At 38.4% G+C, this 13,973-nt stretch overlaps 1 protein-coding gene across 5 annotated transcripts in view; it reads right to left on the bottom strand.

The window, feature by feature from the left end:
- The window catches only part of LOC124163637, a 141,050-nt gene that overhangs the window by 14,641 nt on the left and 112,436 nt on the right, over positions 1 to 13,973 (bottom strand). For 3 of the 5 annotated variants that reach the window (XM_046540682.1, XM_046540681.1, XM_046540683.1), the window contains one exon: positions 2,893 to 3,384. The exons of the other annotated variants lie outside the window; for them this stretch is intronic. In XM_046540682.1, coding sequence (XP_046396638.1) covers positions 2,893 to 3,384 — 492 coding nt within the window. The remainder of the gene's footprint in view (positions 1 to 2,892; positions 3,385 to 13,973) is intronic. 5 annotated transcript variants of the gene reach the window in all.

Consider the following 13,973-nt stretch of genomic DNA (forward strand, 5'->3'; position numbering starts at 1 on the left):
TTTTAAATAATTAAAAAAAACGGTAAATATTCCTTACGTTAACGGCGCACAAACTGATACATTTGTTCATTTGCAACAATATCTCGCATTCTTTAAATAACTTTTATCAAAATGCGGCTGATTCCACATTCAAGTCTCCTGTTGATACGTAAGAATGAGTCATCATGTGCGTTTAACAGAGGATAGTGTAATTATTTCCAATTTTGTGTTTAAAGAGGTCCTCTGGCCTCAATTTTTACATGATTATTCCAATTAAATTTGTACATTAGACTCTGCCTTTTTTTCTACATTTTAAAATTACACATCCTAAGTAATCAACCATCGAATGTGTACGTAAAGGCAGTCGGTCGGTGCAATATCAGAGCGCGTCTGAAACTGATAAAAGTCATCTCACGTGGGATTATCTTAAATGTAGCGCAGTGATTAGTCTTTTGGGGAGCACTGACCGATAATTCTAAACGATACTTTATTCGATACTTTGAAGGGATGTCAATGATATTGTATTCAAACAGATATTTCTATGACCGAAGTGTCTTAAAATCTCCTATAATAGGGTGTATATGAATACAGTCATAATGCCTCTCGTTTAAGTCGTACTATTTTGATAAACACATTCATTCGATACAATCTCAATAATATAGATGTCTCAAATGCTACAAATCAATAGGTACTAAATATCAAATGGTTGCCCATTTTTTGTACTACTGGACTCTCTCGTGCTACTCACAACAATCAATACATATCGAATACTGTCATTCAGACTTCCTTTTCTCAACTTCTGTGGTTCATACTTTCTACTCTACTCTTTTCGATTATATCAAAAATAAATCATGGATGATTTCGTTTAATAAGATGTGAGTTTGCCATTTCTATATAAAACAGCCGCCATAATATTCCTTGGACAAAAAGCAAGGAGGTGAAAGTTTTCTCTTTTAATAGAAGACATAATCGGCATTTATAATGTCCACGCTCTAAAATCAAAATCCATATCCTATCCTAAAATTCTTCCAAAAAAACTAAATTCCCTGTCTAGGCTAACATAAATTATAGCAAAATCGATTCTTATCTCACAGCAGAGTTTTCTAGCAGATTGATATCATAATTTTCGATAATTGATACAGAGAAGATGTGGTTTTTCAATAAACTCTACATAATAACCCACTTATTTCCTAGTGAATGTAAAAACAGTAGGTATATTTAAAACTCCAAGAATTTTACAAGAGCTTCTAAGTCCTCTGCAGGAAACGTCGACAATCACTTCAGCTATTAACTATCCAACAACACAAATATAGCTATAACTACTTAATTATAGCGCAGGTGAGGATAAAGAATCAGAAATTGAAAAAAAAACTCACATATCGAGCATTTAAGGGGAGGTTTTAACTTCTTCTCCTTTGCTGACAGGTTCGAAGCAATCCCTGTTCGACTACAAGCCAAGCTTCCAAGAGTACCATTTTGAAAGGAGGGAGAATATAATTACGTGAGACCAAAGTCAATTCTACAAAGCTGTCGGGGATAGTGGCAAGACAATGATTTGGAGCATTAGGGACCGAAAGGTAATAGTTTGCGAGTATAAAAAGGGTAGCTGTTGAGGGGTCATCAAGTTAATAAAGTATGCAAGCTGACGTAAGTTGAGACATCGCAGAACTTATTTTCACTTGCCAGAGGGAGATCAGATATGGGTTGGTTGAGCAAGCATATCCGAGTTTATAGGACAGTTAATAAAACCCCACAGGGGCTTGTCGCGATATCGCGCAGATTTTCGATAGATATAACAAAGATTATAAACGGCCACCGATTCTCAAGAATTGTGCTTTTCAAATATTGTCAGTTACATTATTATTTCTCGATTTTCAATCAAGGATAGCAACTGTAATCTATTCATCGACTGACAACCGGTACAAAAGATCGTTATCAATTTATAATCGTTGAAAATATTAGGCTAATACAGGAACTGGCAACGTCACCACGGCATATTTGATCAAATCAATGAAAAAGTCGTAATGATTAAGGTAAACTCATCCAGCAAGCTTATCAGAAGATGTATCATTCCCACTCGACCGGAATAATTTCCCGTATCGTATTGACGTAAAAACCCTAAGCCATCTTGGAATATTCAAAGCATGCAGAGAAGACCTTTTTTTAACATTTACTAATGCCGGAATGAGGAGTGATTACGCCTTTCTCAGCCATGCTCTCCCGGATAAGATCTTTCCTCAAGCACGCGTGTGCCATCTAGTTGTGCGATGGCAGGGAAGATTTTTCGGGTCTAAGGGTAAGGTCCTCCACACCTCCTGCCGGTGGGACTGGCGGCGAATCAGGAGACGCTTAGAGGGCAACCGCTCTTAACCACGACAATATCTGTATACACCCGAGGTACGGACGGAATGGCATTGGATCCCTGAATATCCGAGAACGATGGGCGAGTATATAGAAACGTCGGAAGGAGATATGGAGGACCTTTCCTTAGGTGAGACCCGAGAAATCTTTGATGTTATTGTTCTATCAAAGGTCCTCACAAATCTCCTTCCGACGTTTCGATGTGCAACTCCCCTATTGTCCTCAGGGATTCAGAAATCCAATGCCATTCCGTTAGTACCTACCTCGGGTTTATACAGAAATTGCCGTGGTTAAGAGCGGTTGCCCTCTCAGCGTCTCCTAATTCGCCGCCAGTACCTTTCCCGGTGTAACACCCGAGAAATCTTCACTGCCATTGTTCGCTGGGAAAAAACCAGGCATAACATCAAGTTCTGCGATATCCACAACTTCGCCTCTCTGAAAAGGAACCCTAAAAGGAGAGAGGGGGGTTGGCGAGCAAGGGTATGCTGATTAGGGTTCTGAGCAGTTGTCCTGTCTTCATCCTCCCACCGGCCACCACACCCTGCCCCGTACCTGATGGCTCCCGATCGGTGGATCGGTACTTGGTGCACCCGACACCACCCTCTGCCACCCTCCCTCCGGTGGCCTCCGCGAGGGCCGCCCGCGATCCCCCGTCCTCCCCGTTACTCACGACCCCCCAACCCCCGCCCGAATCCACGCCGGCGTCTTCCTCCTCGTCGTCCGGCAGCAGTTCAGTGGATCCGCCGAGGGAGCGGAGCCGCGTGTGGAGTCGCCGCGCGAAGGACTCGGCCCTCCCGCGACAGCTCCCGGGCAGCAGCGCGCCCAGGCCGCAAGCCTCCCGGTCGGAGGCCATGGGCCGCCCGCCACCACCGCGCTTACGGCGGCAGCCGCAGACGCTGCCGACGACGAAGCTGCCTGCGCCGTCGGCGCCACCGCCGCCCCCGACGGAGGCCTCTGCGGGGCCCTGCTCTGTTCCTGCCAGCGTCCCGACCCGCCCCCGCGAGGGCCCGGAAGTCAATAAGGGGGGAAGAGCTGGGGGTAGCCCTTGAAGAATAGGGAAGAGAGAAAGAGAGAAGAGGTGTTGACGCAACGTTTGCTGGAAGGTACGTGCTGGGAAAAGAGGAATTAATGGAAGAATGGGAGACCCAAAGTAGAATGTGTTTCAATGATATATGATGATATCGAACTGCACACTAATTTTATTAAACGGCTCACAAGACTTGTTTCGATTGCTTTAAAACAAAGTATCAGAATATCTGATGATGCTTCAAAGGCAATCGAAACACATGTTGGGAGCTGTCAAATAAAATTAATGGCCAGCACGAAGTCCTTCTTCATCATTCGATATGCTCGATTTGATATGTTATGATAATGATTCAATATTCGATGTGTTCCACGATATCTGTGCGGAAAAAAATTATTTCAGAATGTTTTTTATGTAACCGCAGCGGTTGATGATGAGATGAAAATGTTTTTGAGTGTAGATATACATACTCGATATATTTCTACAGCACGCATTTGTTATGTCACCAACGTGCGATTGTTTGATATTCTGCTTCGGGGAAAAGGAGCGTAAGTTCTTTCAGAGGGTGGGTTGAAACCTATCACTGGTTGATATGAGCCTCAAGTTAGCCACACACTCTGTGTTTAAACACAGAGTGTGTGGCTAACAGTACTGTGTTAGTCTAATCCAGTGAAAACATCCCTCTTTGACCCCAATCAAGAAATTTCATCCCTCAGATTCTCTTTCATGCTTCTGCCTCAGGCTGGATCTCTTGTTATCTCCGTGGCTAACAATAATCAGGGAATCGAATCCTCAAATTACATCCCCATTTGGCCACAACGAACCAAGCTCATCTAGCAACTTTTTCTTCATATTTGTCTTAGGTGATGAGGCAAGAGCCCACTGGCAACTACCAATGAAATTGGCTTCATCAAAATTTCCCACAATTGGGTTTTGCCAGTCGATTCCCTTGTCAAATATGGCTGTGAGGCTTCAATATTTTAAGTCTACAGGTAGGGATAAAGATTTTCAAGGTGAAAAGGGCGCCTTAAGGGCCAAGATAATTGAATAGTGAGTAAATAGAAACTTCTCCTGTGTTTCAACAGATTGACACGACTTCAGGATCAGCCTTAGACTATGCAGAAGTGACAAAAGGCAGCAATCAATGGGATTGCCCAATACGTGATACATTTTAATAGTATTCCATTGCTTAAAAAGATGAAATTTTCTATTTGATCGGATTTGAAGCTAAATTGGATTAAATGCCAAATTATGCCACACTAAGATCACTTCAGCTGGAATACATGCCAAACTTAGGGAACGCATTATTTACTTAATTTTTTACATTAAGTTGGATAAAGGTTTAAAAAAAATTGGCCTGGACAAATTCATAAAGACGTTTAAACGTTTCTACTTCAATAAAACTAAGAACTTAATGAATGAAAAAATTACGTCATGAAATACATTGGAATTACCAATCCCATGCAATAAAACGGGCGCATACACTAAATGGGGAAGATTTAAGAATATTTATATATAAGTACTTGCATATAAACAGCAGAAGATGAGAGCTATTCATTCCAAGATTAGTCCTCTCCTGGTCTAATTTGGCATGACAATAAATTATTTGCGGTGTAAAAGCAAATAGACCTTCAGAGCAGACGTATTTTCTTTAGCAAGCGAGTCATATTCATAGGAAAGGTCAAACCCAATACGCAGACGGCAATTGCAGCATCACTGATCCACATACCACGCATTAAATTTCTTGCAAACGCATACAGTATCTACTTGATTATGCCTACCATGCATGGGCGTACCCTGCGGGGGGCAGAGGGGGCAACCGATGAAAGCGAAAATAAATTCAGTTCAAAACAAAAGCTATGAAAAAATTTCCTTTTGAAGAAAAATTATATTATAAGACATGGAACTTAAAATAAAAATAATTTAAGGCAAATAATTATAAAAACTAATAAATTGCTGTCATAATTTACTTAAAATTTTGGTTTCGTTAACCTTTTCTGTGCAAAAAGTTACAACTTGAACGACCACGGCTAGTTTTGCCCCCTCCCCCAGTTTTGATTCTGGGTACACCCATGCTACCATGCAAAAATATAATTCTGCAAAGAGAATTTTTATGAAAACAACCGGTGGCAACGAGCTGGAGACTAAAGGCCGACGACATTAGTACAATTTAAATATATCTGTGAATAAATATAAACCAGTACGATTCTTTTGTGAGGGTCTATTTAGAAGAAGAGTGAAATATTTTACCTTAAGTTATGATGAATATGGAATCACAAAAAGCAAAGTTCATGTTCAATATTTGAACTCGCATAGGTGGATTTTACTCTATCATCCGAAATACATTCTTTTACTAACATTCATCGAATGTTTGCCATAAAAAATCTTCAGCATCACAAAAATGTTTTCATTACACTTTATTGATATTTCCATCTTCATTAAGAATGAATTAAATTATTTTTTAATTATCAAGGGATATGTATTTAATGAAATACTCATATTATTACTGCCCACTTTGTATACGATTGTTTCTGTTACGGATGGGTCATGAGTCAACTCGTGTTTTCTACATTCTGCCTGTCAATGCCACCTGTAATGATACATCGAAACTACTTTCACTATGACTGTTTACATCAGTAGACAACGTATTAAACACGATTGCTTTTGTTTTTTCGTTACATATTGGGTAATTTAATTAATTAATGCCGACCCATAAAAAACAAGCTTCCTGGGAAATATGCCCGGCCACAGGGGTAAGTTCGAAAAAGAACGTTCAGTGTTTTACCTATAATAAACCAATGTTTCTAAGTAGCATCAAAAATTTATATTTGTGTTGTTAACATTAATGGTGAAATATGTAGCTGTCACGAAAATTATGATTTAGTAGAAAATTTTAATATTTAAAAAATGAGAAATCTTCAAATAACTTTTAATAATTCTTAAGGAAGAAGGAAATATCAGTGAAGTGCATTGAAAACATTTTGGCGACTGTGATGGCTTTTTAATGGTATAATTCGATGAATGATGGTGAAAAATGTATTTCGGATGATGGAGTAAAATACATCAATGAAAATTCAAGTCTTGAATACGAACAATGCTCTTTGAATAGTGGGCCAAATTCTCGCCATCTTCGTTTTCCGAGTGAAAGGCTGAATGTGGGAGAATGTTTTTCTACCAATATTTTTTCCTAGTCTACCCGAAGAATTCTTAACTCCGTAACTGACGAAGAAGATTAAAAAATATTATATCTACGTATACACTGCCAACCAAAATTGAGCAGCAAATTGAAGAGCTGAAAATTTAAGAGATAAATCTTCCTTTAGGAAGTGAAGCCCATTGATCAATGGAGAAGTTGGTTATTTTACGGTCGATTCCACGATAGTGCGCTGTTGAAAGAGAGGCTGCACTTCAAAACCAGTTCGGCTTCCTCATGCCGAAATAGAATCATATACCCTAGCGCTCCTGACGTCTTCAGAGTAGCTTAACCCATTTCTCTTTTAAGAGGAAATAAAAGTAGAGACGGATTTCCGTCCAACACTGACCATAGATAGTTCTCACGTAAATACCTGGCGTAAAAAGTGAACATAAGAATATTGCCAGCGCGTGAAGTTAGAATCAACCTTTTAATAGATTTAATGTGAAATTTATTTTCGTCATTTTATAAGGTCAAAAATTATTGAGAGATAATTAGTTTTTTTTTATTTCATAACTTTGCATCGTATTCAAGAAGTACTTACAAAAAAATTAATGAGGCATAAAGCCATATAACATACAATTATTTATCAATGTGCGTAAACCAAGGAGAATTTATGCTGAAATTTCTGAACCCAAAATAATATGTCATCTCACAAAAAAGAGCGACTCTTTTACCAATTTTCAATCAGAGGCACTGATGCAATTTGAATTTTTTTAAATGTGACAACTTGAGAAAACTGTGTAGTCTCAAACTATAACACCGAAGTTTGAATTTTAAGCTCAACCCACGATAAGAATTAAATCACCTGAAAAGAGGACGTTGGTACCGAGCTGAGAGCTGGGAATATCGAGGCCTGTCTCACAAAATACCTCCAAAAACATTTATATAGCTATCGATCATACATCAATACACTATCAAATCAGGTAAATAATGTGTCAGAGATTGCTAAATGGATAGACCCGTATTTTTCCGTTTTTCGATCGTTGACAAAAACTCGAGCTAATCGCGACGAAAAATCGACTGCCTTCACCCTTTCGCAGATAAGTTGGTGATGTCACAAGTTCCTGCTAAGTGGGTCGCCGCTTCTCAGCCACTGTATATCGTATCGTCCCCATGCTGTTCGTTGTTGTTTACACTCCTATGAGAGATTCCTTTCCTTAATAAGCGTATCTCCCGGAAAGAGTTAATGAGCCGAACCTCTAATGACATCACTATTTCATGAAAAGTGAGAGGCAACTTTGACGTTTTAGTAATTTTCGAATTTAAGAAAAAATGGCTGATTGAAGCTTTTTTGACACAATTTTCCTTTCCTTTCCATTCGCCGAATTATTTTAATGATTATTTCAGGTCCAAGAGAACGACCCCAGAGTAGCCCACCCAATGACATGGAAACGTTGGTAAAAATGAAAGCCTTCATCTTCAGCATTTTTTAGACCAGAGAGTGAACTTGGAATGCAAAAAATAATACTGTCCCACTGGCTACCCTACTAACCAACAGTTATTCTAAAGGTAAGAAAATTTATAAGTCTACATCAAACAAACGAAACTATATCGAAACATTTAGTCAACATTATACAGGACTAAAAATGTATTTACGAAGAATTTAAAATAGATACTTCAAACATGCCATACACTGATTATGATACATATAAATTCAGGATATACTCAACTGTCCACTAAAATTTACAAATCCTGAACGACAGTGTGCAATAGCGTCACATTCGAGAAGCACTGATGATTTCGTTTTCAAAATAAATAAGGCAATGTTAGATAGGTAAACTGTACTTAAAAAATAATGATGAAAACATTTGTGCACAAAATAAACGTTTGATACATTTAAACGCAAAACATAACAAAAAACGATGATAATATCGGTCTTCGTTAGTGTTTTTCCTTTTCGATTCTGCGATAATCGAATTTCATGGTTACAAAGCAATTTCCACTAAGCACTATTTACAATCCTGGCCATTCATATTGTCGTACGACGATGAGACATCGTATTGTAACTCGTATGTATTGCAAGGGATTGTATAGGTAAGACATGCCGTCGTACATCGCTTGATTATAGAATGACATAATGACAAAGAGAAAATGTCATGGTAGAAAATATCCTTTTTCTTTGCATTTTTCCGTGATCTTTTTCGTATCAATATTTCAAGTATAGGTACTATCATCAAAATCTCAAATTTTCCAGCAAATTATCACGGAAAAGTTATACCTCAAGGAATTAAGCTATAGGAGTAATCTTCAACATCCTCGAACTAATGGAAAGCTGCATATTGCATCAGAAATCGATTTATTTTCACCGCGAATTAATAAATTTATCATAGTTCTCTGGCACGCAACTTCCCCCAGAAACACAAGAACACCTGACTTTTCCCACGCGACGAATGAATCACGAGGGTAAACCACCGGAATCTCACGTGCAGGAGTCAGTGAGGAAACCAAACCGAGAGGAAATATATGCTGGGAAAGAGCCAATTGCGAGGAGATTTACACCACAGCTGTATGGTGAAATTTAGCTCATTAAACCGTGAAAAATGAATTCATAAGGATTTAATTTCTAATATAAAGCCAGAACTTGAGCATCTATATTACCTCTGTTTCTAGTAAGTTTAAAAAATTGTGGCAAATTTCAACTGCCTTCTATTTCAATACGTCGAACCTCCACGCTTTGTGACGCCTGCATTGGTTGAAGTATTGTTTCTACTGGCCCTCGTCTTTCCACACGAAAGATGTATTGCCTTGAATATGAGATGCTAAATGATGCGGGAGATATCTGGAATGTCTTTATCATTTTTCTCTTTTACGCGAATAAACGGGATATCAAACATTTATTAGTCACTAGTGAGTACAAGCCTATTACCCTGGTGTTCCTCTCCCCACCACAGTATAATTGCAATGTGCGTCGATTTTTACGACAAAACTCGATATTAGATTATTTTTATTAATTTGGTCTCACAAGGTTTTTTATTTCGACCGGCTACCGAGGATTAGAGATTAAAGGATTAGAGGCTGAAGGGAATTTTTTTTAAATTTCAATTTGAGGTATGAGCGCGTTTCGACTCACTGAGCCATCATCTGGTACAAGACAAGAATTAATTAATCAGATGATGTGAATCAGCTGATTCTTGTACCAGATGATGGCTCTGTAAGCCGAAAGGCGTCGTGCGCATTAAATAATTGTGGAAAAGTGCACCTACCACTTAAATCAATACGTCAAACTTCCACTACACCACGTCTGAATCGGTTTAATTTCGGTTTAAACTTGAAATTAATTAAGGGGGCTTCATGAACTCGCTCAGTAAACTATGGACATTTTCATTCTCCAGAGGCAAGCCCGTAAGTTTGTTTTCAAAACGATTTTCAACATGGCCAAAGTAAGGCAAGCGTTTCCTTCAATCGCGGGCATCAACCAATTATAGCTAATCATGCAATCAATAAATTAAGGATTTCTATCGAACCTTAATTGATTACATACTAAAAAAGATCGGAAATCCTCAGAAAATAAAAAAGTATAATGCTGCTTATAAATCAATTTCGAGCATACCCAAAGTGAGGCAAGAGTTTCCTCAATTGCGGGCATCAACTTGTGCAATTAAAGCTGTTCATGCAATAAATGGATATGCGATTACCATCGAGACTTAATTGATTACAGACTTAAACCTAGAAGAAATCCGCAAGAAATACACAAGCATGCACCGAGCTCCAGCATAACGCTTGAGTTACCACGAAAATATCCCCCAGCTGACAAATGACCATCGAAACGGCCTTGGACGGGTATTTGTCCTTTCTCGAGGAAAGAAAAGATAATGCAACGCGTGAAGGAGGCGACACTCGGCCTAACTATTTTTAAGTGGCCGAGGAGGAAGAATCGAGAAGTGGGACCGAGAAGAGTTTCGAAACGTTTTTGGCGCGGCCAACAAGTCTCCCAAGGTGCTTGGCGCACGGAATTATTATGCTGAGAAAGCAAACGAATTAGTAAGGACGGAGCAGATGAGTGATTAGGCATCGATGGACGTGAACGGCGGAGATATGTTTAAGGATGCATCTCTAACGTTCCTCCAGTCTTCAACCGTGATGCTAAAACCTATTGGTAAAATGAGCTATCGTCTTGAAATTTTCAGAATGTTGGATTATACCTTGTCAATCTTTTCCTGCATCAAAAATTTGGAAATTTAACCTCAGTATTTTCTCCAGTGTAAATGTTTTTCTCTTAGTCCTAGTTTTAACGAGCATTAATTCACAATAAAAGACGAAAAACGAGCAGTCGATGGATATTGAAGTGAGACAAACTACAAACCTGTTACAGGCAGCAGTATGGAATATCTATCATGGAGCAGTTGGCTCATTAAAATTATATGTGACCGAATGTAAAATGTTGGAATTGGAAGAAAATTAAGCCAAATGCTTCAATCCTTCTATGGTACTGAGTTTAGAAGGATTAAGCGGATTAAGTTATACCAAATTACAATTTTTTGATGCACCTATTTCATACATAACTTTCTTTTTTCAAATGGTACAAAGATTTTTCAGCGTCGCTGTCAATTTCATGGAGAGGGGTCACAGATTCATTGATTCATTAATGTGATGATGGAATCATCTTAAATATATTCGGACATAAATCGGTTGGCTCACTCCCGGCCAATCACGTGACACCTGACACATACAGTATTAAAGCTGGCCTACTTCATCCACTTCGCCATCAGCACTGATGTATAAAATCGTTTCCGGCTTAATTTTGTGGAATAATGATTGGTCCATGATTAAAGCACAAATGGTTATATCCACACTAGTTTATTTATCACTTAACCGACCATGGTTTCGACACTTAAGTGTCATTATCAAGGTCAAAATGACACCAACAGTCATTTTGACCTTGAAAATGACACTGACACCAAGTGTCGAATCCATGCTTGGTTAAGTGATAAATAAAATAGTGTGGATATTACCATTTGTGCTTTAATCATGTATCAGCCCTGATGATGGAACGTAACTTGGGTTCCGAAATGCCGGGCGAATGGAAAGAGATAACCCGGCTTGAAGCCAGACTAGACTTTTTTGATCCAAGATTGGTGCAAAAACTTAAGGAGTTCAATTTATTAATGGGATAGGAATAAGGGATAATAAAATAGGAATCGAATAAATGACCCAATCTTTATCACAAATATCTCATAGCTCAATAACTGTTATCAAAGCTTGGAATTCTCCCGGTGGATTTATTTCTGCATACGTAATCGGAGAGGGCAGAGTAAGGCAATATATTTTCCGAGGCACAAAAATTATTTTCCACTCCTTATTGGCAAAAGTGATAGATACGAGCTTAGAATTAGTGCAGGCTTCTCCGCGACATGCATAACTCTTCGACATCATTAAAGAATAGGTATCCCAGATCCCTTTCAATATTTGAGTTTCAGGTTTTAAAGAGATAGATTTGGAGACCTTCCTCCTCTGAAGATCGCTTTCTTTAATGTTTTCAAGGACAACATTCTAATGATTCTCCACGCCTAGGTGTAGCAGATATCAGAAAATTATCGAAGCATTCTGTGCATGAAATTCTCAGCGGTATTCGATAATCAGGGAAAATAATTTCTAATTATGAAACTTATCATTATTTCTATGCTATCTTGTTGTAATTTAAGTTATATAGAAAAATACGGCTTAAGAAGACATTATTTAAATACCAATGAATTTTGCATTCAATTTTAAGCACAGAGAATGAACAGAGAGCATTTCTTGAATCACAAGAAAGTATTGCGAAATAAATTACATTCTCAAAATTTTCATGCATTCTTGGTTTAACACAATTTAAGTCCACTTAGAATTTTCTTCAATTTCCTTTTAATCAATTCAACTGGGTACTCAACGAACAGAAGCGCCATGTCATCGATATGACACATCTTGGACACGATACCAACAATCAATCATTCATTACTTGCTATTTTCGGGGGCAGGGGTCTCTTCAATCACTGTTATTTTCCTTGAACTGATTATCTTCTTACACGTGAATATACGAGACAACAGTATTTCTATTAGCTGGATCCACAGTTTTTATCTTATACCCATTCTCGAATTTAGTATCACGTAAAATTCACTTCAACCTACGTAAAAAAAGGAAAATCGTTTGTTACCATCATCATTTCGGGACCATTTTTTCATAGTTTTCCTTAAAGCATGAAGAAAACACATTTTCTTCGTATCATGTTGAAAGCAACTGACGAGAGACAAAACACTCACTAAATGCGTGATGAAGTTCATACCCAATAAATATAGGTGAAAATAATGAGCGATTACGCATTGTTAAGAGGAGTGGAAGAAAATATACTGAGTATCCTGATAGTAGGTGGAATAATCTATTCGGCTATAATATTTGGCACAATACTAAAGGGAATAGAATGGGCGATGGGTAAGTGAACCGCAAGCAAGACAGGCAAAAAGGCCTCGAATAATTTACTACTTGGAACAAGTTATGAAGTATCAAACGGAGAAGACGTACATAAATGTGAAAATATTGGCTGATGGGATAGCGGATAGGAAAGTCCACAAAAATTGGGATTATTACTTAATTGAGAAATAGCATTTTTTCCACTGAATTTATCAAGCGGACAACGCTTCCTTCCTGTTACATATCATTACTAATATTCTCAACATGCTCAATGATTGCAAAAATTGCAATTTCTCATTAATAAATATTGATAATTTGAAATAATTCGTAACCGTATGATATGATAGCATACAATAATGCATGATAAAATAAGGATTGTTGACCGGTGATGGTGAAAGATGACTGCGAATCCCTCAGAGCAAATATGGTATATATGGAACATAATTTTCAATCAAATTTAGCATTACTTATTCCATCTATGTAGTTACTGATTACCGCCTTCAACGTGACGCCGAATTCAGTGGGGTAGCAAATTAAATGGAATCGTAGTGAGTAATGCCATGATGAGGCTACATTGAATCAATAGCACCAAACGGTCAAGCTTATTGGATGCTGCCGGAGAGTTGAATGAACTCAGCGATGGATTCTGTCAATTGAATCATTCCCGATCGGGAGGTTCGATCAGGCCGCATGCAGAGTTAGCATAGAGCATCTCGCACCAATGGCCTTGTCCACACACCACTACTAAAAATCAGAGAAGGCAAGTGAAACGAAACGAAAATATTTCGTTTCGACCCGGAAGGAAACGAGAATACGAGGCCTAGGTTTGGTTTCGTTCCCGCACGAAATTAAAATCACCAAGGAGTTTAATTTTGACCAGGGACGAAACTTTACACCCGGGAATGAAACTAAATTAATCGAAACTCCGCCGCTCATTGTTAAGTTTCGATCCCAAAAGTTGAGTGGAGGGGGATAAAAGGGAATAGTTTCGACCCATTACGTTTGACATACGGGTAGAGAGGTTAAAA

Source organism: Ischnura elegans, chromosome 8 (genome assembly GCF_921293095.1).
Source record: "Ischnura elegans chromosome 8, ioIscEleg1.1, whole genome shotgun sequence".
NCBI lineage: Eukaryota > Metazoa > Arthropoda > Insecta > Odonata > Coenagrionidae > Ischnura > Ischnura elegans.